The sequence below is a fragment of the Sebastes umbrosus genome, chromosome 1, assembly GCF_015220745.1.
Source record: "Sebastes umbrosus isolate fSebUmb1 chromosome 1, fSebUmb1.pri, whole genome shotgun sequence".
Taxonomy (NCBI): domain Eukaryota; kingdom Metazoa; phylum Chordata; class Actinopteri; order Perciformes; family Sebastidae; genus Sebastes; species Sebastes umbrosus.
In genome coordinates this window covers 16,898,674-16,923,999 of record NC_051269.1, presented here as the reverse complement: position 1 = coordinate 16,923,999, position 25,326 = coordinate 16,898,674, and the positions used below count along the sequence as shown (strand labels likewise).

Genomic DNA, 25,326 nt, shown 5'->3' with positions numbered 1-25,326 from the left:
TCTCATTTTACAACCAAACAGAACACTAACATATGTTTCTGATAACATCTGAGGTGAGAAATAGGCATTACAGTCACAGAATATTTATTCATATTTGATCAGCGCTGTCTAGTTTGATCAGAGTTTGCGAGTTTCGCGAGCAGTGATTGACAGCTCCAGCTCGGCTCCGATTGCTTGTTTTCCTACTGCTGTGAAATCTTGCAAATACCATTAGGAGCACCAGACGACACCGGAGGACACAGAGGCACATAATTTTCTTTTTCATATTACCTGTGTCATGCAATTTTCATATCATATTTACTCAAAGTTACCAACTGCAGCTTTAAACAACAGATGTCAATATTGTGTTTAAACCTCATAGAGAGGAAAAATTAAACTTGCTACGCATCTTTAAGCACTTACATGTAATAATCTTTTAAGGATGTCACTGCAAATGGTTCTATATTCATGTTGGTTGTCTCAGGGAGATGTTAATGCTCATGTTTCCACTCAGGGTCCACATACTGCTGGAGGGCACTCGCCTCTTCTGCAGGATCTAGGACAAATGCACGAAGACACACAACTTTAGTTTCTCACTAGCAGAATATTTCATGACTGCTTTGTGCAAGTGATATTAGAGTGAATAAATGTTTTGTTCAGATGCAATTATTACTATTTCAGCTGGTAATGATCCAGCCTAGCATCACTTGAAGGCCATCTGTTTGAGGTTATTATATCTGTACTCACTGTCAGAATCCACGTTGATTTTCAGGGTTGCCAGTCTTGACACAATATCGTCCTCTCCTTCTGCGTCTTCAAAGTCAAATCCGGTGTAACCCTTCTCCTCCACACAGTAGCTGATGAACCTGCAGATGAAAAACCACAAATTGTGCAAAACAAGTCCTTGTAGTGCTAAAAAAAAAAAGGAAATATTGACATCTAAAGCTCCATGGCAACTGTGTAAACTTCATCTGCTGAAGAAGATGTGTGATAAGCTCCAGAACCGTTACTAAATCGACCTTGTGATGAGATTGTTTTGTCGACATCTACTGTTTCAATGGTCAAGAATGCACTCAAAATCTCAATAATCACATCACGTCTCCATACAAGGCTCTTAAGTCAGTGTACTGCGACAGAAAGAATGCTCTTGTTGTATTTTGTAATGCGGCCTGCTTTGCCTTACTTCTCCCAGGTGGGGTCCTTGTTGAGGATCACAGGGTTTCCCACAACGATCAACAGGGACCTGGCTCTGGTCAGGGCCACGTTGAATCTCTGCAGAGTAGATAAACACATATAGAAAATGAAACAAGAAGCATAGTCAATTATCCTGCTGGTTTTATTATCACTTTATATAAAGGAAGGAATTAGGGCTGTCAAAGTTAAGTTTTAACGCCACTAATTTCTTTAACGCATGAATGAAATTTACGATTTTTAGGTTGTAGCGGGCTCTTCAAAGTTAGAGTGAAAATACTGGCATCTAAACTAGAAAACCTAAGGAATCCATTGGTACCAACCATGTCATACTAGCTTGTCGTGAAGGAGGCTAAATAATGCTCCCAACGTACGCTAAATTATGATGAGGAAAAACTGGCATGGCCATTTTCAAAGGGATCCCTTGACCTCTGACCTCAAGTTATGTGAATGAAAATGGGTTCTATGGGTACCCACGAGTCTCCCCTTGCTAATCACATGCAATTTGGGACAAGTCATAGTCAAGTCAGCACACTGACACACTGACAGCTGTTGTTGCCTGTTGGACTTGAGTTTGCCATGTTTTGATTTGAGCATATTTTTTATGCTAAATGCAGTACCTGTGAGGGTTTCTGGACAATATTAGTCATTGTTTTGTGTTGTTAATTGATTTCCAATGATAAATATATACATACATTTGCATAAAGCAGCATATTTGTCCACTCCCATGTTGATAAGAGTATTAAATACTTGACAAATCTCCCTTTAAGGTACATTTTTAACAGATAAAAAAGATGTGTGATTAATTTGCGATTAAATATTTGAATCGATTGACGGCCCTAGAAGGAATATACCACACCTTTTCATTTGACAGGAATCCAATGTTGAAGTCTTTGTCCATCCTGACATAGTTGATGCTGCTGCGAACGGTAGAGACCATGATGATCTTCCTCTCTTGTCCCTGAAACTCCTCCACAGACCCCACCTGATACCGTGAAGAGAAACAGCCAATTTCAAATAATATAACTGATTGAACACAATCCTTATTTATTTCATTACACTTGTACATGGAAGGAAAATGAACAAAATCTTTTAATGTGCACGTATTGATCCTGTGCAGAAGAGATGTTAAATAAGCATCCTTGTATTTCCTCCAGCTGATACAGAGTGATGTATTTACAGCAGCATTACTAACCTTGAGCTCTTTGAGATCACCCAATCGCTTCAGAGCTGAGACCAACTTCAGTGCCTTTTGGATTTTCTCGACCTGTTAGAAAAGTAAGTATGTTAACGATGACTAGTTAAAACTCTTTTTTCCACATCTCTAAAAACACAAATGAACACCGCGCGGACTCACTTGTTTCCTGTAGGGGGCAATTATGCCGATGTCTTTGGCAGAGAGTTTAGGGAGACCCTCCTTCCCTTGTGTTTCCATCAACTTGGTGAGGTAGTTGACCAGAACTTCAATCTCAGACACGTTGAAGAAAGAGGGACTGTTGGCCTCTCTCTCATCTTTCCCCATCACTCCGTGGAAGATCAGCGGGAAACCCTGTAGTGATGTGAGCAATTATCAGTTATCCACGTGGTTTACATGCTATTTGGTGATCTGTGTACTTTGTTTACACTATGTCCCATTTAGTTTTTGTTTACTCACTGCCTGCTTTTGTTTCATGCTCGTCTGCCCTAAAAGATGCATTCCTTCTTAAATGGCGCTTTTCCCTTTTATCCTAATGAGAGTTTTGATTTTTCTATCATTGCATTTTAGCTCCACTGTTTCAAAATGAGATTTTTTCTTTCTATTATAAGTTTGTAGCAATGATTTTTGTCTTGTTTTCTGTGTCAGTCTAAGACTGGTTTCTGTGTTCAGTCCATTCATATAATGTGGCTGTTGATGCCTTATGACTAATTATAATTAAAGGACACTCTTCCATAAAGTTTGGGTACTTTCGAGAGACAGATTAGCAGATAAAATGGTCAAAATCAGTTTAGCAGAGGCAGAGGTATCCTGACTTAAAGTCCCTGGTATGGGTCAAGTTTCAAAAACCCTGGATCTTACACTTCCCATAATGCAACTCAATCGCATCTTTTGTATTCTGTTTATATGTAAATAAACTGTAGTTATATATGTCCAGCCATTTGACATGTAATCACTCTAAAAAGGCCTTTACACACCGGGAGCGTGACGAATAAACTACACGAAAATGCGAAATACGCGAATATTATATGTCTAGGGCTTTTATTGTGAAAGGTAAGAACGGAAGGAGTGGATCTGTCAAGGCTGAAAGGAGTAATAAAGTTTGCCGTTTTGGTTCGGACTACGGAGCCTACGTGTTGTTTCATAAATAAAGGCGCAACTCAAGTTGTTCCGCACAACGTGATTGGTTGATGCCTTTATTAATGGTACAAAAAACTATGAAAAATTGACCAGGTTCCAAAAAAAAAATTACGCTGCTTTTTTGCCGCATAATATTTGTATTCTGCGTGAAAGTGTTCATGACAAAAACAACAGTTTGAAAAAAAATATTGTGCGAACATTTACTTAAAACATTTACTTTACAGAATGCTTTGCTGTGTATCGGGATGATGTCTGTATTGAGATCATTTCAGAAGTTTTGAGAAATTAAAAAAACTAAATGTCCTTGCGGCCCACACCTTTTTGGGAAGATGTTCCCAGTTGCAGTAGGTGTCCCGCTCCCACTGGTCAGCAAACACCTGCAGTTCGTTCTCATAGAACAGCTCATTGGGGACTTTCAGGATGGCAGCATGAGACCTGAGTGAAGAAAGGAGAAAAAACAGAAAGCTGAAGAGCTTTAATCAAAACTACAACGAGCAAAATGGAGGTGGAAACTGAAAGACGCACCTGTAGTTTCGCAGCAGTTTGGTGACAAAGCGGGTGTCGAAGTGCCCAGAGTCTGTACTTTTCTGATATAGAGTGTTCTCTTTCATCAGTCTCTCAAGCAGAGAAAGCCCTAAAGAAGGAAAATCATTGTCACAGCATGTATGTATTTATGTATGTATGTATTACATGTATATCCTTGAATCATGTGGTTAAGTTGAGACATTGTGAAAAAGAAGACAGCACAAGCGACAGTTTAAGCTTTCTATCCTACACTTTTAGCAGTAAAAACAACTACTATCAGGTGTGCAACAGAATACATCAAGACAAAATAAGGTAATCCCCCCTCGTCTCACCGAGTCCATGCTGCAGTGCAATAGGGGATCGAAGGATCGGCCCCAGCTGCTTGGGATCTCCTGCCAGCACCAACTGACCCTTCTCTGCACTGAGCAGACCTGATGACACAAATCCAACCAATCAGTGACGAGATGCAGAACTTCCACCACTGGTATAGCTCTTACAAACATATACATTATGACCTTTAATCAGAAGATTACCTTAACTGAAACAGTGCAATGTGTAAGGACAGGTGATCTTACAAATGTGCTGCTAGTCTGTCTTATGATCAATATATACTCTGAGAAGGGCCGTATGGAGTCTGGAAGCAGTGAAAAGCTTCTTTCAGACTTTTGGGGAAGGCGTTTCCCAAATTTTTAAATTTTTTTTAAATTGCAAAGCCATTTCTGCAGCCGCTGGCGAGGTTTACACAGTTGTGAAAATGTACAGAGCTACAAATGCTGAGAAATTTCTGTCCTCCACATTCCTACTTCCGTCACTGGGCTCATGAACGGCACTGATCGCCTGCTGCTGGCAGCGATTAAGAGGATGTGTGCTTTCAGAGAAGAGACAGGAGGAGAGAAACTGAAATCTGGATCAAGTTCTGTACATTGACTGAGGAGAAATCTGTTCAACTCTTCCTCTTCTCCATCAGAAGAACTTATTCTAAGCGAGTGTACACTGTTCTTTACAGTGTGACAGACATGACATTTATTTCTAGTATCCTCGTGAGAATAAAAATAGTTAAGTCTGAGACATCATAAGACATCAAGAAAATGTGAAAACTTAATCTTCACCATTAACACAATATGATTTGTATGCACTAGATTGTGATGAAAAGATCCCGCAGATTTGATCAAAATCAGACACACAGTATCAAAGATGTCAAAGTCATAAGTCAGACTGATGAATGGAAGCACCGTGCACGTACTCTATTAGTGTGTGTGCATGCATCTTAAAAATATGCCTCTGTTTTTAACTCTTTCATCAAGGTTTCACCAAAACAAAAGACTTGATAATTCAGATAATCAGTATTTACCTGCAATGGCTATGACACACTCTGGCTCCACTGCCTGGCCTCCTTCATCCACAAAGACATGGGTAAAATGGCCGACTGGGATTCCTCCAGATACCAGTCTGAAAACAGAAACACACAGCAGAGATTTTACGATAGCAATATGCAAGTGTAACAGGACTCATGGTGTGTAACACTAAAGAATGATGCCAAATACTGAATAATGACTGTAGACAAGCAACCTACCTGCCGGCTGTGACCATAGTTGTAACTACGATGGTGTATTTCACCAGAATTTCTTTCTCTGGAAACACAAAACGATCTTGTGCCTGGTCCCAGTTACAGTATTTCTGGAAGAGCCAAAAGAAAAATATAGTTAATCTACAGCTCAGTTGACAGGTTTTTCCATCCAGCCATCCTTAAATTACTATTACAATTCTTTATTTATGATCCACAAAGTAGTTTTGGTAAACAGGCAACACTTTTACAACAATGCTTTTGACTATATGCAGAACAAATCTGTTCTTTACTTGGTTACTCAAGTCACCAACATCTGGAGCAACAAGCATCAAGAATTGTTCCCATCAAACTGGTACACTCACTGATTTTAATCACTGTGATGAGGAATCTTGTTGAAATGCGGGACTACTTGCTTGAGTTACTGTGACATGTAAACATTTTTCAATTTTGGTTTTACTTTTAAACTCAAAATGTTATGAGTCTCACATACACCTGGTTACACATTTAGTTAATTAGATCATTCGTGTTAGTAAGCGTTTTGAATCGCAGGATATCCAAAACTCAAATTTCAAATTTGTGCTAAATTAAGAGCTTGTTTGTGGCCAGTTAACCAGATTATCCTGTGGATGTAAACATGGCAGCTGATGCTCACCAGCAGGTTCTTGGGGACACTTCTCGGGTCTCGGCTGCTGGCGTACATACGGAAAATCTGATGAGGATCCAAGTGTGCCATCAGTCTCTCACAGAGGAGGTCACATGCACTGTTTGAAGGAGCACAGGTGAGGATGCGGGCCGACTTGTCCGCCCTGTTGACCTGTCGATGGAAGCAAAGTCAAATTCATCACTTAGAATTGCTGACAAAATATTTTTGATGCCTTGTTTTTTTTTTTTTTTAGATCAACAGCAGTGTCGGTTTAGGTAGCAATTTGTGCGTCTGGAAAGCAACAATAAAATCATGCATAATAAAAAACAAATTAGTGCATTACTGATTGATTCATTTCATAGACCCATTACAGAAGTATTTACTTCCATAACAGATGTTTTAACCTTTCATCAGTCTACACATCCAGTTTTATGGAAGGAAATATCAAGCCCACAGTATGTGATCTATCTTACTGAATACATTTACTTTTAGCCTAGGCTTTATGGAAAATGAAGTATCCTTTATGTGGCTGTCTCTTACTTTGTTGATGAACAGCTCCTCCATTCACACCCACAAATTATATTTGTAATAATCTTATTATTAATAGGAGAGTTTATATTCTTTTTTCCACGATAGCAAAAGTTTTTTTTTGTATTTTTGTGTTTGCATTGTATCTGTCTTCAACATTAATATTTATGACTAAATAAGCAACAAGTTTGAAATCATGTTTAGTTATAGATTCACTTCATAGATATGAATAGATATAATGTATATATATTTATAGAGTGTACTTCACCCAATCAAATCTGGTCCTTCGGGGACTGTGTGTATGTGGATTGATCAGATTTGACTGACAGTTATGTTTCCGTGACAGATTTCTTATTCCTATGTTGTTAAAATCTGATGGAAGATGGCAATAACTAACATCACCTTTTTTTTTTCTCGCCCACTTCAACCCAGTAAGAAGAGCTCAGACAAACACAGAAATCTGTAATTCTGGCAGATAACAGTGTGTTCATATTAGGGCTGCAACTACTGATTATTTTTTTTATTGATTAATCTGCAAATTATTAATTTTCTCAACTAATTGTTTGGTCATCAAATGTCATTTTGTCAGAGTCCAAACCTAAAATGATTGCCCCATTTTATATAGAGGGAGGCTGTTCATTCGTTTTCAGGGTCAAACTGCAAACTAATAACAGTACATCTTGAACACTTAATACCTGATGCATAGCTTCAACAAGAGTGATTGTCTTTCCAGTTCCAGGAGGCCCAAACACAAGATGAGGAGCGGGCTTCGATGATCCGGCTACGATGCGCTGGACCGCAGCATGTTGCTCTGGGTTGTTCTCCAGCTGACAGTTGAACATCCTGGAGAGTAATATGAGAAGAACGGATCTTTACACCTCGCTAATTGGTGGAACACTTTTAAAGTAAAAAATGTGGAGCAGAGGCTAAACATAAGGTTGAATTAAGAAAAACATTCAAAATGTGTAGATGAAAACCTCATTTGTATTGTTACAATCAAGTCTAAGCAGATAACCGTGAACATTGTCTGTGGTCCTCAGCCAACATAATCCTCCATATTTTACAAGAACCACTTGAGGCAAGTTAATGGCATTAAACCAAAGAACAGCCTGTTGGTACGATACGGTGGATGAGTGCCCAGAGAGAGCTGAGGCGAAGGCTGCTGAGCACACTCAGTCATCATTAGGAGTTTATACACTTTTATCACCAAAGCCAGACAGTTGAAGCTTATCTGCACTACAAGTACATGACATACAGCACTTTGAGATGGCTAGTTTTGTGTGTTTGTAGATGATACCATGTCTATGAGTGTTTTTGGCGTTCTGTATGCATGAACTTTATGTGTACCGGCAGCGAACCTGAGCTTCGGCATGGAGAGATTAGCAGCCGCTGCACCGGACGGGAACAGCACTTCTTCGAGCTGATGTTTTGCTGCCAAGTCCACCGCCCGATGCTGCAGCTTCAAGGAGTACCGGTTGATAGTAAACTCCACGTCGAACTTCATATTGCTGATAAAAAACTGCAGCAACCTGAAAAGTGAGAGGAAGGTTTGTTATGCTTTATTCACAGTCTGAGACGTAAACTGGGTTTCAAACATCCGTAGTCCAGCTCGTACCTCTTCGAGAAGCCCAGCTTCACGCTCTCCAGCTCCACTCTGTGAACATATCCGATGTACCAAGTGATCGGCTCGATCACGTCTCCAGATTTGGACACCCTCAGACAATCTCCTCGTAATACAGATGGACGATTCTCAGCAACACCAGGAACCTGTTGGAGAATATCAGTGTTGGCCTTCTTTCTGCTATGCGTCTTTTATTAATTTCAAACACTGAACTTACAGTAGATCGGCAAACTTTCAGAGGACAACAACAACATATAGAAATAATATAACACCACACAAAAGGAAGCAGAGATATGGACTTTCCGTTGCTGCTATTTAAAAACAGTAGATGTGTACTGAGAGGATTCCTTACTCTGAGTGTGAGCAGTTTTTTGTTCTTTTGGTCCAGAGTCATGGTTTGCTTGCTGAGGTCGTACTTCTTGATGTCAAACTCCATCTGGATCTCTTCCAGGTGCAGCAGGAGGTGAAATCGATGAGCGTACGTCTTCATCTTTAAGGCAGAGTTGAGGAGACCCCTGGACATACAGCACACGCACACAATCATTGTGATGATGAGGGAGTTAAGCCCAGAAAATAGTGGGTTAGCTGTAAATAATGAGGTCGTTCTCTCACTTCACTGATGGCAGTTTCTGCCGGGCATCTGGAGAGAGGTACTCCGTGTCCTCCATCCCTTGTTTAGCCAGTGCCTTTAGGTAAAGAGGGTACTTATAGTCTCCTAATTTCACCGTCAACTTTAGAGGCTGGGCAGAGCTGTAGAGAACAAAACACAAACACATCATGCATGAATAAAAACACAATTTCAGTAACCGTTCTGGGCCCATTTGTTGATCAATTTCAATTATAACCGAGGAAAATTGCGTCAACCAGCTCACAAATCAAATATTTTTTACTGAAATCTGTAATTATGGATTTCCTGCTGCTGGGGAGGTCTGCTCTCATTCAATTTAGAGATATTAAGACAGTGTGCTGTGTTTATCTGTTACACTCCGCGCAACATTAATTCTTAAACTATGGGACCAGCATGATTTTCTTTTCTTTAAAACAGTAAATGTACTGCATTTATATAGCGCCTATAGTTGGTAGCCTCAAGCAGAGATGAGTGGGTTACAGATGTCTGTTGAGCTCACTTCTTTCTAACTCCACACCCACTGTTTTTTTTCATTTCAAACTTGTAGTTTTCAGACCCAAACAACGCTGCATATAGAAGACTTAATGCAGCTCCCTCTGGACCCACAAAAGACCTCTCAATGTGTCAAACCTGTGGAGTTCCTTTTTAGTAACAGGCATAAAAGTGCATTTCTATTTTGAGTTCTGAACTGGTTTATGATCAGTTTTTTACTAACTTACCTCTCAGGAGGTACTCCCTCCACTACCACGGTGCCAACAGGCCTGTATGAGGCCACCTTATATGGTTTGTACGGAGCAATGGGCCCCAGCTCCACAGCCAGCGGGGTCCTGGCTACCGCTTCCATCTCCCTCACAATGCAAAAGGGTGCGGATCCTGGCAGATCCGGGCAGAACTCAAAGTACATTGTGGCGGGGAAATATCCATAGTGGTTGAGCGTGTATCGAACCACAACCTCATAGCTCTCTCCTGTGAAAAGAGAGAAGGAGGCAGAGGAGGAGCAGTGATCATTAATTACCTCTCAGGGTGTTTTTAGTTAATGCAAACAGAGGGGAGGAGTGTTCGTAGTCTCACCAGGACAGAGGAACAGCGGACAAACTCTGGTCACCCTCCTCTCATCCTCCAGAGTGAAACAGCGGATCTTGTGCAGGGCGGTGTAGAAGGTGAAGTGGATGCAGTTTGGGCCCTTGTTTGCGATGTGGAACCTGAGGATGAACGCCTCCCTCAGGCGTTCCACGATGATCTGAACCTTTCCACGGCTCTGCGTGGGGTCTGAGGTGATCTCAATGCCCCCCTTGTTGGCTGTCAACTCTTTCCTGTGAGAGAGAGAGAGAGGCATGATCAGGCTACAACTTGCAACTATAAGATGGTGTTAAAATACTCCAAAGTGAGTGCATCTTGTAACTTTCACAGTTTGATTCTGGTCGTGGGCCTATGCATGTCAACACTTCCATGTCCCCCTCTCTATATCTCCCCTTGTTTGTTGTCTCTATAGACTGTCTGATATCAGATACATGCAAAATTGCCCTAGAAAAAAATAAACATTTCATTGAGCATCTTCAGAATCTTAGTGAAAAAAAAGTTTATTATCCCCTATTATTTCTCTTCAAGGGTTTTATTTAATTTGTGGATGATGCTTTTTAAGACTTTTTGATAGCCATCGGTAGAGATAGGACAGGAATGAGGGAAAGAGAGAGGGGGAACACTACAAAGGTCCCCGGCAAAACTGGGGACACAGTTCATCTTTAGTGCCTTAACCCCTGATTCACTAAGGCACCCCAAGACAAGTCACCAGTCTATCACAAGGCTGACACACATAACCAGTCATTCACTCTCAGATTCACTTTTATGGACAATTTAGCCTGCATGTCTTTGAGGAAACCCACACAAGCACGTGGAGAACATGCAAACTCTGCACAGAAAGGCCCCGGCGGGGTTGAACCCAGAAGCTCGTTGCGACAACGCTAACCACTGCAGCACCATGCCGACGCTTATCATAAATAGGGTTGTGAGAAAATATTGAAAATATCGACTATCGCGATATTATGTTTTGTGATACTGTATCGGTTCTCAAAAACACTGTAATGATTTTTAATTAATAGTTTACACTCAAAGATGAACTCAGTCAATACTTTATTTCATTTGCAAAGATATGCAGCCTCCTAGTGTATATGCCCTCTGTGATAAATGCAAATCCCACTGTCATGATTGCATAAAAAGGTAAACTTTTTATTAGATTTTATACATATGGTGGTGTGTTCTTTAAACTATGACAGTTTTTCTAAAATCTGATTTAAAAAATTGCAATACTGTATATCGCCTTGCTTACAGTATCACAATACATCGCAATATATGGAATCGTAACCCCTGTATCGTGATACATGTCGTATCGCCAGATTCTCGCCAATACACAGCCCTAATCATAAACGCTGCATGTGAAAAGTCAAAATGATTGCTTCCCTGTCATGGACATGACACATAATCCACCCTGATAAAGAAGGCTCAGCAACGGCCGTACTTCTTAAGGAAACTTCAAAAAAGCAGAACTCCCTCGCCAAGTCCTTGTTAACTTTTACAGAGGAGATATAAAAAGCCTCCTGACTGGAAACATCACAACTGGCTAGGGATGTGCACAGCGGAGGACGGGAGGGCTCTGCAGCGGGTGATTAATACCTCCCAGAACATCACTGGTACCCATCTACAGAGCATCGGTGATATCGGTGAGATGAGGTGCCTGCGCAGAGCCCAAAAGATTCTAAAAGATGATACCCATACGCTGCCGTATCACCAAACTACAGAGCAGCTTCTTTCCTCAGGCTGCCAGACTCCTCAACTCATCCTCATCCTCCACACTCCACCGGAAATAAACGACTCTTCTCATAAACACATCATAGATATGTCTAGATTGCATACTGGTCTATTCATTGCAATGCATATGTGAATTTTACATTGAACTATTCTATTATGTTGGTCTTTTTATGCTCATTAACATTGTAAAGTACATCTTCCTGTAAATATAATTTAGTTTCCTTTTTTCTTTCTTCCTTTAGTGCTACTTTTATATACTTTGTTCTATTTTACTGCCCATTTTATTTTATTCTAATCCAATTTGAGTATTTGTCTACATGTTTTCTGTGTACACGCTACAACGGCATTGCTCTGTGCAATCCTGTGTTGCATAATGACAATAAAGCTGAACCTTGAAAGGCCACCAGCCTGGACTCTTCACCCCTATACCTTTACAGCAGTCATGCTCAACACACCTCCCATTATTAAACTTTATGTGTTCTTCTGTGAAGGGCACCTGTTTTATTATTGTCACTTTATGGTTCTGGACAAATCAAATTTAATGTGACGTGCTGACAATGAAAAATGGACTTCACTTAGGCGAACTTTTTCAAAATGTCTCACTTGATTCAATAAAGAATAATTTTATGGTAACAAACATTTTACAGCATTACATATAATACATACTAATACAAACCAAGGAAAATATCTCTTTCCCCTGTGATTACTATGTTGGGAGACCTGACTGATCTGAATCTTCCCTCCCAGAGGATAAGGGGTTTTGTTAACCTGGCAATAACGGCTGGAATCATGAGGATCCCCCTAATATTACTCAGTGGATTAATGAGGTAAATTCATGTGCTCCCTTGGAAAAAATAACCTATGCTATAAGAGGTTGCCCACAGCTTTTCTATAGGATATGGGATCCATGGATCACTTATATACAATCTTATTAACCTTTCTAGGGTATTTACTTACATAATAATTATTATTTTCCACGTGCTGTTTTCTTTTTCTTTTTTCTCCACATTTATTTAATTAATTAATTAATTAATTAATTTATTTAAGGTTTCTATCTTACCACCATGAACTGTAGTACTTATTACTTTTAATTCTAACTAATTAAATTATTTTATATATTATTTTTATGTTATTTTTTCTGTAACTTTACCTCTAGGGGTGGGAAGAAGGCTGGATCTGTCTCTGTGTGGGAGAGGGAGGCGATGTGTATGTGTGTATTTATGTATGGTCATATTAAATGTTAAATGTAAGATATAATTATTATTTTTTTGTGTTTTGTTATGTTTGGAAAAAAAGAAATACATTTTTTTTTCCCAATACTTATACAAATCTACCTGTTCGCCTTCAACTTGCGAAGGACTTCCGTGGCCAGCTTCTTCTTGGGGGTCAGCACAGGGGTCACAGGGGTCAAGGGGGTCACAGGGGAGGGTGAAGGTGTCCCAGCCGTCTTCTGAGGGCCAGAACCAGGACTGTGTGGCGCCTGAGGGGCCCGGGGCTTCCTCCACTGGTCACAGTACACTCGAACCTACCACAAGAGATATTAAAAATAACACGCTTCCTTATTTTGCTTCTGCATTTTCCACAAAAAACATGTCCAGTCTTGTTTCCAAGAGAAATGACAGCTCATCATCCATACCTGAGGCTTGGCATCTATGTAGATTTTCCCCTGTTTTATGTGGGCTTTGTTGAACCTCAGCAGAGTATGGAGGACAGAGTGAAAGGTGGGGTCTTTTATTCCTTCTCTGTGAACATGAACATACACAGAGATAGTGGTGTTATACACAGCAGCATGGTGGAACAAACACGCACGTGATCACACACCTGTTTCTGCAGCTTACCTGCGCTTAAACTCAGAGTTGTAGATGTCCCGGAGTTCTTTCTTGCTGGTGGTGGACACTCTGTCCCCCAGGAACTCAATGAAGTCCAGTCCGGACTCCAGTGAGTCTTTAAGCGACGACATGTTGCCGTGTTGGCTCCAGACTGACTGACTGCTGCTGCTGCTGACTAGCGGCTGACTCAATGAGGAAGTTCATCAGCTATCACCGGTTATCAACTCAACTGCTCCGGTATTAATGGTTGTGAATCATCCGCTGGGACTTTTCCATACATGTTCGTAACATACGGCATTTTTCATTCATGTTGTAGCTTTAAAATGAAGTTAAATGATGTATAAATCAACTGTTTCCGCGCAGTTTAGCTCAAACCTCCAGCCTGTGAGCGGTCTCCTGCATGCAGGGAGCGTCTGTTATTGTTTCACACAAAAGGAAAGCGAAAAACACCGCATTAACAGTACAAAGTATATATAGTTGAAACCAACAACTTTAAGTCTTTATGTTTCTCTCTTTTAAAGTTTTGCCGAAGTTTAAATTCCCCTCCCCCCGGCTTTTATAGCGAGTATGCGTCATGCACATGTTACTGTTGACACCACGTTGACACTCCCTGGGCTGTAACCTAGGCTACAGCAGTGTCTCTAGAAGGTTACCCGCAAATTGCTACATCTAATCTGAGATCTGCACAAACTCTCGCGAGATTTTCTGCCCCGACGACACATCCTAACTACTTGACATCATCATCACGCGAGAGTTTCCCCCAACTCGCGGGTTACCTTCTAGACACGGCCGAGTAGAGCAGCCCTGTGTGTGCGTGGAGTCATGGAAAAGTCATGGGCGTTTCCATCTATTTCAAATACATCATATACTATAATAAAACAAAATTGTCATGGTTCTAAAATACACCTAGCTGCATTAAACGATTCATTATAGCCTTATTGGATAATATTGATGACTTGGAAATATCATGCCAAAGGATAAGTAATGCAATGTGTCAGACATGTTGACATTGATTTATTATATATATATATATATATATATATATATATAAAAGTTTTATAAATATATATATATATATAAAAGTTTTATAAATATATATATATAAAGTTATATATATATTTATGACACATAATATATATAGCCTTACTTTAATGCTGAATTTTGAATTAGCCCCAAACTGATTTATTTGGAAAAAGGATTTATTGGCAAAACAATATTTCATAGATGGGCACCTGGCTGATTTTCTTCTTGGCAGATAAGAAATGTTATCTTTATTTAAAAGCTTTGCATCATCTGCTGTGGTATGGTATACTGATTTTTACTTATAGGTGAGATAAATGTGGGTTCACATGTGTTATTTATATTTTAGCATTTTATTTGATTCATCTACTGTTGTACTCTGCAAATAGGATTTACTATTCATTCTTTGATTTTTAAATTCACACTGTTTCATTTTGTCATTGTTGAAAACAAAATCCTCCAAGTGCATAGATCACTCTTTGCATACTCTGCATATTTCCTTTGTAAAAAGAAATAATAAAACAAATGCCCCGAGAACAGTTTAGACTTAAATTCAGGCTGACTTGACTAATATTATTTAAGAAGGATTGGTAAAAAAGCCTAATGTTTGGAAGCTTGTCTGCACAAATCTTTTTGCGTTTATTAAAAGCGGGAGAATTAATGCAATTGCAATTAATTCATAATTTGTAATTATATATATATATGCATTTTCAGTTAATCTGATGTTTGAATGAATATTAGAAATGATCAAACCTGTAGAAGTCATTGAATTAAACAGGGATGTTATATATCTGTGTGATAGAACATCTTAGAATAATATCTGAGGTGGAAACTCTTTGTGGTTTTCCACAGGCCCCGTTTGACTCCCAGATCCACCAGGAGTTGATCAAGGGCCGGGAGGACAACAGCCCCGAACAGCCTTCTGAATGTCGTGGTTCTTCATTTCTTTTTGAGGATGGGAGTTCTGGTAGTTCAGTTTTCACGGCTTTGTTTGTAGTTTAGTTTCCTCACTATTTGTTTTTTTTATAGGTTGGTGGTGGGAACCTCTGACTTCCTTTTTCTTTTATCTATGTTTACACACTGCCCTTAAATGTTCTGGAGCTCTTTAGGCACACCCAGTCATATTAGATCTCTGATCTCCCCCTTAAGAGGACAAGTGTCTATGATGTATCCCAATCTAACAGATGCATTTGTAGGAGAACTTCCTGAAAATAGGAACAAGATTTGACCTCTGAAGAGAGAGATCTCTACTAGTAACTTTCTGATAAGTCACCCTTTATGAAAGGTTTATAGGAATTATTTTAAGAGGTACTGCACACTTCAACATGTTTTTTTGAGCTGTAAACTAAATGATATGACTGTACTGTGATGAAACACATCAATGCTGATGTTAATATTGACAGTTCTTATCAAATCGGAATTACATGGATTCAAAATGGCTCAACACACCATCTACTGTTTTAAATCAGCCCTGAACCTTGCGAGGCCAATGCTGACCACAGATACAAATACAGCGTCAGAGCAACTCAATTCAATTTCATATTGCATTCAGTTTCAAGTTTATTGGAATTCAGTTCCAAACTAATACGTTCAATTTCAAATTATGCTGTTCAGATTCAGTTTTTCAATGCAATTATTCAAGTTGAGCTATTCAAATTGAAATATAAAGGATTCAAATTCAGTTTCTAGTGACACACACAGTATTTCTGCACACAGAAAAGCAGCAGGCTAAATCTTCACATTTGAAAATTTGGATGTTTTGCTTGATAAATGATCATATTAATGCATAATATGTTTCTCTTGTATCAACTAATCAATAAATCAATTGTTAAATCTAATTGTTTCAGCTGCAATTAAAATTAAATAGGGATAGAAGTTGACAATATTAACTACCTAAGTGCTGACACACAAAGTCCACAGTGCACATAGAAACAGCAGAATACATACTTGGTTATGGACATGAAACTTAAAACCAGGACAGATGTTATATTCATAATGCACAGTGTTCAGTCACATACTGTGTATGCTTCAAGTAAATCTCAATGAAATTTGGTCTGCACAGATGAATTTACATATTTTAATAATGCCACTGCCAAACAACACAGCAAAATATATTTCAGGACTTTAAAAATACTGAGATTATTAGTCCAAATTCCCCCAGCACAACCCCACCCACCTAAGAAAACTCTCACAAGCTGCCAACCAAACTCAGTTAGAGCTTCTATTATATTCAGTTATTTATTCATCTTCATTTTTAATTACCTGGTGTTAGGTATGTAAGTCTAGTGGGGAATACATTTACATTTCAGTCAATTTTGTTTTTTTGCCCAAAACAAGTCAAATTTAGTCCAAAAAAAGAGATATGTTAGAGCGTGAACATTTGGTGCCCAGGCTCTCTAAACTCCACACATGATGTAAAACACAAATTGCTTGAAGATCATATTTTTATTTCATGAATAATAAATGTACTTACAGTTTGTATAAAAATATAGCAAAAGCTAAAGGCAAACAGCTGGCAGGAGGACACCAATACTTTATCAGTCCGGGGGGGTTATAGAGGGATTATCACCGAAAATGTCTCTCAATAACAAAGAGAACTGAAAGAGTTTCAAGGGCGAAGACAAAATACGGTCAGTGAATGGGAAAAGAAAAATAATATTTATGCTTTGGCTACAACCATGCGTCCAGAGGGATGCATACATACAGTATAAACTGATGGGATCTCAGACTAAAACTGTGTAATTTGGTGCCGTCAAGTGTCTCTCAGTTAATATATCGAATTGCATACAGTATTTACCCTCTGTTAATAAAAAACTATACTATAGGAAGGTATTGGAAGCTCTTGAAGAAGATCAGTTATGTTATATAGGGAGTGTAAATTAGTTGCTACATAAAAGTCGAGGGGTTTTGGGAGAATGTGTCCATTTTGAAGCACTGAGGGATCAGAAACTGTGTGTGTTTAACAGTGACAGGGAATAACCCAAACTTTCACAGTGTTACTAAAGGCATTATTTGTTAAAAAATAATATGTTTGCAAATGAGAGACAGTTACATCACTCAATGTCACTGTAAAATGAAGGCAATCCCCTCGTAGTGCATAACGGAAGCTGTCATTCTCTTATAAAAACCCCAAACAAATGTCTCTTTTAGCAGGACATACAGTACGTAACATTGCGTCACACATGTTTGCGCGAGCATCAGCTTCTCCCCAATTTTTCATAAACCCAAACAGCCTCGGTCCTCTAAGCACTCTGCATCTCCTTGCCAATCTTGTAGCTGAGGATCTTGTTCCAGTCAATCTTGGTGCGGGTGACTGGGAGCTGTCTGCGTAAGGCTTTGAACGTGGTGTCCGACATGGTCTGATAGTTCTCACTGATGGCCACCTGAGAGACAGCAAAGATAAGTACGTCAGTCGTGCTTTTCTAGATAGAAACAAGTTGGACCATGATGTCATCCGTCAGCAACAGTTAATTGGACATTTTAAAGGACATGTTCTGTCAGAGATTTATGAGTTTTGTTGTAGAAATGTAGGTCTGAAAATCAAATTGTGATGATTCAAATGGAGTTTTGGACTTTTTGCGCAGGTGTTTGGATATGTGTAAGCAGTTTTCTGGATCTGGCTTACATTAATCTTTCGTGTCTTGTATAGTATTCGTGGCACAACAATAAAAACTTGTCATTCACATATCGAGACAACTCTTGTTATTCCTAACTCCCCATACCTGGTATTCATTCTCTGCATCCTCAACGATTTTCACAAGCTCCTTTGCAGTCTGGCTCTCATTCTGGAAAAACATACATTTGTGGGTTAATTACGCAATGTAAACACGCATCGACATAAATCAAATATAAAATAGTCTAATAAATCCACACTATTATTCTCTACTTCTGGATTATCAACACCACTTAGCTTCAGCTTTCCTATAAAACACTCCAGAGTTTAAAATAGAAAAACTATTAATAAGTTAAAATACTTGTGAAATGGTTTCAGTTTATTTGATACATCATCAAGTAAGGTGTATAAATGACACAGGGTTCTTTAGTTTGTTTTATGGGCTCATAGGGATGTTGAGGTAGATCAGCAGCTCAAACAAGGAACAGGTTTGCCTCATTATGTCCTCCTAGCATGGAGGGGCTGGTTACTGTTAAGATGTAAAATAGGTAAGATAGATCTGCAGTAAATGACATCCTATAATGTTTGGTGTACTCATTGGTATGTGTGGGTACCCCTAGATAGATTGAGATGTCAGCAGTAACTTAGAGAGCTTGTATTAATGGTTTGTTCATTATTCTATGTGAATTCGGATGCTTGTTCAGTTTAGCTCACCCTATATTTACCTGGGCAGGTGGTAGGTTCCTGTTAGGTGACGCTGAGAAGGTAACCTAACCCTTCACTGCAGTAAGGGGAAGGGGGAAAGGGAGGTGGCAGCTTGCTGTGAGGCTGCAGCTTTCTTTTGATTCAGTTTAAATGGAGTTTTATTGAATTTCCTGAGTTTAATTTTTGCCTTTTGTTTCAGTAAACTTTTTGTTAATAAATGCCACTTGTATGCACTACTCCTGCTTATCATCTGGTTCTTCAACATCCCTTTTCAGAGTTTTCCAATGCCAAACTACCTCATCTGCCCTTTATATGAGGTGGCAGTGCTGCAGTACTTACAGAAACAGTCAGTGCTTCCTGTATATCTTTATGGCTGACCAGCTGCACGTTTCCATCCTCATAATAATGCACCTGGAAATAAAGACAGAGGAGATGTAAAACAACGGTAATACAAAACTAACTTCCCAGTTCAGCTCACACTACACCTGTTAATGACTCAACATACCTGTATTTTCAAGACTCCAACCACCTGCGCTGTAGATTGCGAGACACTGAACTTCCATTCAGATCGGCAGCGACCGTTCCTGGAAACAGAAAAACGCAGAAGAATACACTTGAGAACTGATCCCAAGCACACCTAACACATCACTGCCTCTACGCTGCATCAACATTACTGTCTAAGCGAATCTGATTAGCAAGTTTAAAATGAGATCACTCTCCTCTTATCAACTTACCAGAAGTTTTTAGGCTCAAACTGATGACCCTCGATGCAAGCGATAATGGTCTGCTGGCCATCGATTGTTTTCCCATAAACCTGAAGCAGATGAAAGAGCATGAGTGGGTGATTCATTGTTGAGTAATGCTGGCGGCTGATGGCGGTGCAGAGTGGGAGAGAGATCTTACGGTGCAAACTCCACTGGGGTAGTGCTCCTTGACGTAGGCTCTCAGGGCAGAATCGCAGGCGTCTCTCCAAGACCTGAGGGCCGCCTCGCCCTCATGGGGCTGGGGGTCGCTGGCTTCCTTTCTCAGGTGGTCAAACTTGAAGGAGATCTTGTTGTGAGGGTCAAAGAAGCGGCCGTTACCCAGGTCTCCATGCTCCGTTATCAGGACCTACAGGGGACAGAGAAACCTGCCGTTACTACACCTGTTTACTCAGGTATTGCCTTTATAATGTAGAATAATGATGTCATTTTGGTGGGTTCAATGAGAAAAGTAGATGATCTAGATTTTTTTTTTTTTTTTAAAGAAAAAGCTAACCTGATCTTCATATCCATCAATTTTGGCAAGGGTGAACTGATCCATGTTGTACTGGGCGAAGGCACTGTATCAAAAAAGAAAATAAACCACAAGTTGTATGTACATCTAGAATTTCATTATTTTAAGACATAAAAAAAAGAAAATCATGAAACTCACTGAGCCGCGCCCTCTCTAAGAAGATTATCATTGTTGAGCAGTATTCGCACATCTGAAAAGAAGAATCAACATAAGAAAAGCATTAAAAAAAAAAATTCCATTCACATCAAAATGCAGTAGGGCTGGGCAATATAACAATATATATCATCAAAACAATATAAAAATGTTTATCGTATATACTTTTCTATATCATTTCTATGGTGATATAGGCCAGGCTTATATTTATTTATTTAATTTTTCTCTATTATTTCAATTGAAACTGTTATGTTCATTTTGCACTCAAGTTCTTTTCATTTGTCAAGTATTTAATTCAATCAGAAGTATACAGAAACAGAGTTTACCATGTGGTTATTTCATATAGACTATTTATTTATTTATTTATTGAATTACCAGAAAACATGCTATATTATGATATATATTGTTATCGAGATATGAAATAACTTATATTGTGATACAAGATTGTGGCCGTATCGCCCAGCCCTAAAGTGCAGGTAGTCCTAAAGATGTCAAATCACAAATGAGGCTCACCATTGAAGACTTCATTGAACTCTCCGGGAGGAGAGTGCATCACAAAATTAGCTGCGATACGCACCTGGAAATAAATAAAATATCTGGTCATAAAACTTAAAAATAGTGAGAGGCATCACATTATCACTTAGTACAGTGTGTAACGTGTGGATTCAGTTCCCTTCTTGCTTGTAGTCGAGAGGAATAACACAAGTCTCCTGAATTACTAACCAGATCTGCTGCATGTTTTTTTTGGAAAGTCTAGCCATATAATTCTCCTTTGCAAATGTCCCCACTGTGGGACTAATAAAGGAATATCTTATCTTTGAGGTATAGCAATTGCTGTATATGAGAGTGGAAAAACCTGCAAGTAGCCACTAGAGTGAAGCAGAGAGCGGTCTGCTAACTTTCTTGGCTGCAGGCTTGTTGGCTCTATTTCGGCCACTCCTTAGATGGCGAACAGGGTCTGACGCCCAAGGGCTTTTCTTAGCAGCCAGTATGCAAGTGTAAGCATACAGGGTGAGGAAGTTGCGGCAGGTACTCTCAAGCTCTCATATGGCCATACTCAGTAAGGACTGTTTGGTATTGGAGAGTTTAACACCATCAGGCAGCACGTAGAAAGGTGGAAGTCAAAAGAGAAGTTGCAAATGACCCCCTCATTAGTTTCATTTGTGACCTTCCTGGCTTTTAATCAGTCCTACATCCTAATGTCGCTGCCATGTTATAGTGTGGCCGTGCCAGTGACGCCATCTGTCAGGCAGACAGGGTTATTTAGCCTCCAGGCTGCAGCTGGCAGTGACCTACAAATGGGTCTGTCCAGCTGAAAGGGCAGAGAGGGGCATAACAATGAGTAACCTAGTTTTAACTAGAATAGTCCATTCAGAGCCAGGAAAGAAAGCACTTCCAAACTCTAATTCTCCAACCAAGCAGCTCAACTAATTTGTGCTTATGTCTCATAATAATGATAGAAGTAAATATCTAAAATAAAAGGTTAAAATGGGGGGGGGATTTCAATCCTTTCATTACACTGACTTGTTTACATTTATTTTAAAGGTTCACTGAGGTAAAGCTGGGATGTGTAAGCTCTTGTCCCACCATGATCTTTAGGAATGCAAAGCATTATTTTACAACATGTAGCAGCATGAGGCAGCAGCAGCACCAGTAAGACCCAATAACACTGCATCTGTCCCATCAATCCAGTGCTATAAACACGTTACAGGCATACAAACTAAACACAAAACACCTTCAAACTCGACTAACTTCAACTTCTGGTGTTCTTAAGGCATGTATAAGCAGCTACATGGAGTTATAGTGAACTGGGTGTGGGGGTGTTATGTCATTATCCTCACTGTAAATGCAGGAAGTACCTCCACTTCCTTCCATCTAGCATTAGCTCATCATTTATCATTATTATAAACTCATAGTCATGTTAAATCAATCTCATATGCGCATATGTTTAACCGAAGACGTACATAAGTTATCTAAGTTACACATGATGTGTATTTGTTCTAGAGGAACACAACATGCAGCTGTGAGCTGTCAGATGCAGCTCTGCCCCGGTTAGCTCCACCAACACTCACCTTATACGGTCTGTTTGAGACTTCATGCTCACATATTATGTTTTATAAAGCACTGCTATTTATCAAGACAAAGGTTAGTGGTAATAGAATAGTTACAGTATGAATTTATAACGTAATACCTTCTCTTCATTGCTGAGCTCGTCGAAATCTGCCATCTTGGCTCAATGAAGCGTTAACAAAGCGACTGTCGGTGTGTTGCCAGGTCTGTGTGTGACTCCTCCCAACGCAGCCACAAGACCAACCAGGAAAACACTGTGTCCTGTGGTGGGGGGACAGCTCTCTGTCCATGTTGTCCTCCTGATATATATATATACAATACATACATTTAATGACATAATAAACGACTTAGATGGATTTTGTTTGTTTGAATGAACGATGAAAAAAAAAAAAAGTAGTCTTAATATTATTGTTTTTTTCAAGATAATGTTTTTTAATGTTTAATATTTTTTTTAAATGACTACTGAACTGACAACTGAATGTGTTACATTATAACATTTTTTTTTTTTTAAATGAAACTCATAATGTATTTATATTCATCTATTTTATATTACTTTCACATACAAACTGAAGCTGCTAATATCCCAACCTGGCAACCCTGATGCGTTCAATGCATGTGGGATGGATGGGACAGATGGGAAATATTCATATATACTGTATATATATATATATATATATATATATATATATAAATAAATAAATAAATATATAAATATATAAATACATACATATATATGAATAAATAAATATATGTATAAATACATACATATATATAAATAAATAAATACATATATATGTATAAATAAATAAATATATAAATAAATAAATACATTTAGAAATGTGTTATTTTCGTAGTTAATCGGGACTTGGATGTTGTCATGAACGCTATTTTACACTATGAAACTCCTAATTACGATAACTCCGAAATTACATGAACGTTACACGTGACGTCATAGTTTGCTGATGTGTTAGGAGGATCAGGTTTGGGATGCTCAGTCCACTTTGCAGCTGACACAAGCTTTTGGCTTTTGCCTTTTTATTTTGTATTAAATAATAAAGTTTTATTGAATTGACCCAATCATATAGTACAGGCCTGACAATAAAGAGAAAGAAACAAGACAAGAAAGACTGAAAATAAAGATAAATGATGGGAATAAATAATGAATATGAAACGTACAAACCCCTTAAACGTTATTGTATACAAGAAAATCCACTCATGATATGCATTATATAGAAGTAACAATAGTCCAGTGGGCTCATTCATCGTAAAACCAGGTCACTCACTGTAGATCACTGGGCAACACTTTCGTATATTTATGAAGCTGCTACTACTAGCCTTTTAAGCTTTTATTATGGCATTGAGCCTTTCCATTGGAATAAACAAAAGTTTCTCAATACCGTTATGTATTCAGGTTGAGGTCATCCAATCAAATAGATTGTATTGTTTTCCCCCGTAAGAAAAGGAGTTTGTATAGGAAACTTAGTCTATTATTATTATTATCTAGATGGAAAACATGTCAAGGATCCTTACAAATATTGTTTTTCCAAATTGTATTGATCTCAGACATACACTTTAGTTGTATTTATGACAATGAAATAAGTAAATTTCATTTTATCTGTATTTTGAGTTTACAATAAAAATATCTTCAATTGCAGGAGACCCCTTCAGTGTGGATGTGTGGACTCAGCGGAATTCTTTGGGCTCTCTCTATATTGTGAGTTTCTGTGTCGGATGACCAGGACTTTACAGCTGAATGTGAAAACTCAACCACAGTTGAAAGGTGCTGATGAGCACTAGAAGTCTTCAGAGCCTGAGGCACAAGATCTCACAGTTTGTGGAAAACACAGCCTGTTTGAGACATAGCTCAACTGATAAACATTATCTGGAAAAAAAGGACAGTGAATCCTTAGATAGAGAATAGTGATGCTACTTGAAGATGTTGCAAAAAGAAAGGTGTGAGAAACACAAATTGAGAGAGAGAAACAAAACCTTATCCAGAACATTGAGAAAGTTTCATTGCCAATCGCATGGCGAGACAATGGTTAAGGCAAGGCAGCTGCTGGTCACATGTGGAGTTAAAGGACACATGTTGCTAAGTGCACAGAATCAACACTGCATCTGAGAAGGACGACCCCAAAGAAGAAGAACAAAAGACTTGAGCAGAATGCTGCTGCAGTGGAACAGACACCCATCGACAGATTGTTTACAAGCCAACTTTGGCATAAATGCTCCCTGTGTGGTGATGCAGGAGAGCTAGTTACTAGTGACATTCATGAAAGGCACAAGTGGCTCCATAGTTGCAAAACCTGTGTGCCTGCCAGCAAAACTGTCCACATTACCAGTCAGTACAAGTTGGACATGTGATTCCGCGTTGGTTGAGAGGATGACTACTTACTTTAATACTTTAATAATAGACACAAGCTTAAGCAATTTCTTCAGCTATGGACAAACAGATAAATGTGGGATAAACTGATTTCAATTGCATTGCATTGTGCACACTGTTCATTATTATGATTATGATTATTATGATTATTATTTTGCATTAAAATAAATTTGACAATTTTGTCCAGTAAATCGTATTTCTGTGTGGACGCATACACGTGTGTACCAATTAGGCTACTGCTGTTTGCATACTGTAAATACTGATAGAAGAAATACATAATACTAGTACAGTAGAGAATTTTTTTGGTTTAGTTCATTTGAGAGAAGGGACAGTGTAAATTAATAAATACACATGAAAAAAAAAAGTCAGAATTAGCCAACAGGCTATTTTTCATCTGTAGTCCCTGCATGTCCAAGGTGTTACAAAATGCTTCCTAAAATACAGTATCAAAACAAA

The 25,326-nt window shown here is 38.9% G+C and overlaps 2 protein-coding genes across 2 annotated transcripts; both read right to left on the bottom strand.

The window, feature by feature from the left end:
- Nucleotides 1-218: 218 nt before the first annotated feature.
- On the bottom strand, nucleotides 219-14,258 carry mov10a (Mov10 RISC complex RNA helicase a). The gene is made up of 22 exons (XM_037785007.1): nucleotides 13,661-14,258; nucleotides 13,459-13,564; nucleotides 13,157-13,347; nucleotides 10,089-10,330; nucleotides 9,737-9,983; nucleotides 9,002-9,139; nucleotides 8,742-8,904; nucleotides 8,384-8,535; nucleotides 8,127-8,297; nucleotides 7,464-7,611; nucleotides 6,250-6,411; nucleotides 5,604-5,707; nucleotides 5,382-5,479; nucleotides 4,363-4,461; nucleotides 4,031-4,139; nucleotides 3,823-3,940; nucleotides 2,528-2,719; nucleotides 2,366-2,437; nucleotides 2,030-2,155; nucleotides 1,163-1,251; nucleotides 727-845; nucleotides 219-535 (listed from the first exon to the last, which is right to left on the bottom strand). Exons 1-22 carry the CDS (start codon nucleotides 13,780-13,782, stop codon nucleotides 471-473), a joined length of 3,033 nt encoding a protein of 1,010 aa, XP_037640935.1. The 5' UTR covers nucleotides 13,783-14,258; the 3' UTR covers nucleotides 219-470.
- Nucleotides 14,259-16,213: 1,955 nt separating this feature from the next.
- Nucleotides 16,214-22,754, bottom strand: capza1a (capping actin protein of muscle Z-line subunit alpha 1a). Its single transcript, XM_037785260.1, has 10 exons — nucleotides 22,609-22,754; nucleotides 20,931-20,994; nucleotides 20,403-20,454; nucleotides 20,247-20,310; nucleotides 19,893-20,099; nucleotides 19,724-19,803; nucleotides 19,495-19,573; nucleotides 19,329-19,400; nucleotides 18,394-18,456; nucleotides 16,214-18,054 (listed from the first exon to the last, which is right to left on the bottom strand). Exons 1-10 carry the CDS (start codon nucleotides 22,642-22,644, stop codon nucleotides 17,914-17,916), a joined length of 858 nt encoding a protein of 285 aa, XP_037641188.1. The 5' UTR covers nucleotides 22,645-22,754; the 3' UTR covers nucleotides 16,214-17,913.
- Between the last annotated feature and the right edge of the window lie 2,572 nt (nucleotides 22,755-25,326).

What these genes read in the sequence shown, in the direction of transcription:
- mov10a (XM_037785007.1), bottom strand. Translation starts at nt 13,782, where the DNA reads ATGTCGTCGCTTAAAGACTCACTGGAGTCCGGACTGGACTTCATTGAG. An exon ending in GTGATCTCAAAGAGCTCAAG is followed by an intron (nt 2,156 to 2,365) that starts GTTAGTAATGCT and finishes TCACGGTATCAG; the next exon opens with GTGGGGTCTGTGGAGGAGTT. An exon ending in AATCAACGTGGATTCTGACA is followed by an intron (nt 536 to 726) that starts GTGAGTACAGAT and finishes CATTTGTCCTAG; the next exon opens with ATCCTGCAGAAGAGGCGAGT.
- capza1a (XM_037785260.1), bottom strand. Translation starts at nt 22,644, where the DNA reads ATGGCAGATTTCGACGAGCTCAGCAATGAAGAGAAG. An exon ending in ACCCCAGTGGAGTTTGCACC is followed by an intron (nt 19,804 to 19,892) that starts GTAAGATCTCTC and finishes CATCTGCTTCAG; the next exon opens with GTTTATGGGAAAACAATCGA. An exon ending in TTTGAGCCTAAAAACTTCTG is followed by an intron (nt 19,574 to 19,723) that starts GTAAGTTGATAA and finishes TTCTGTTTCCAG; the next exon opens with GAACGGTCGCTGCCGATCTG.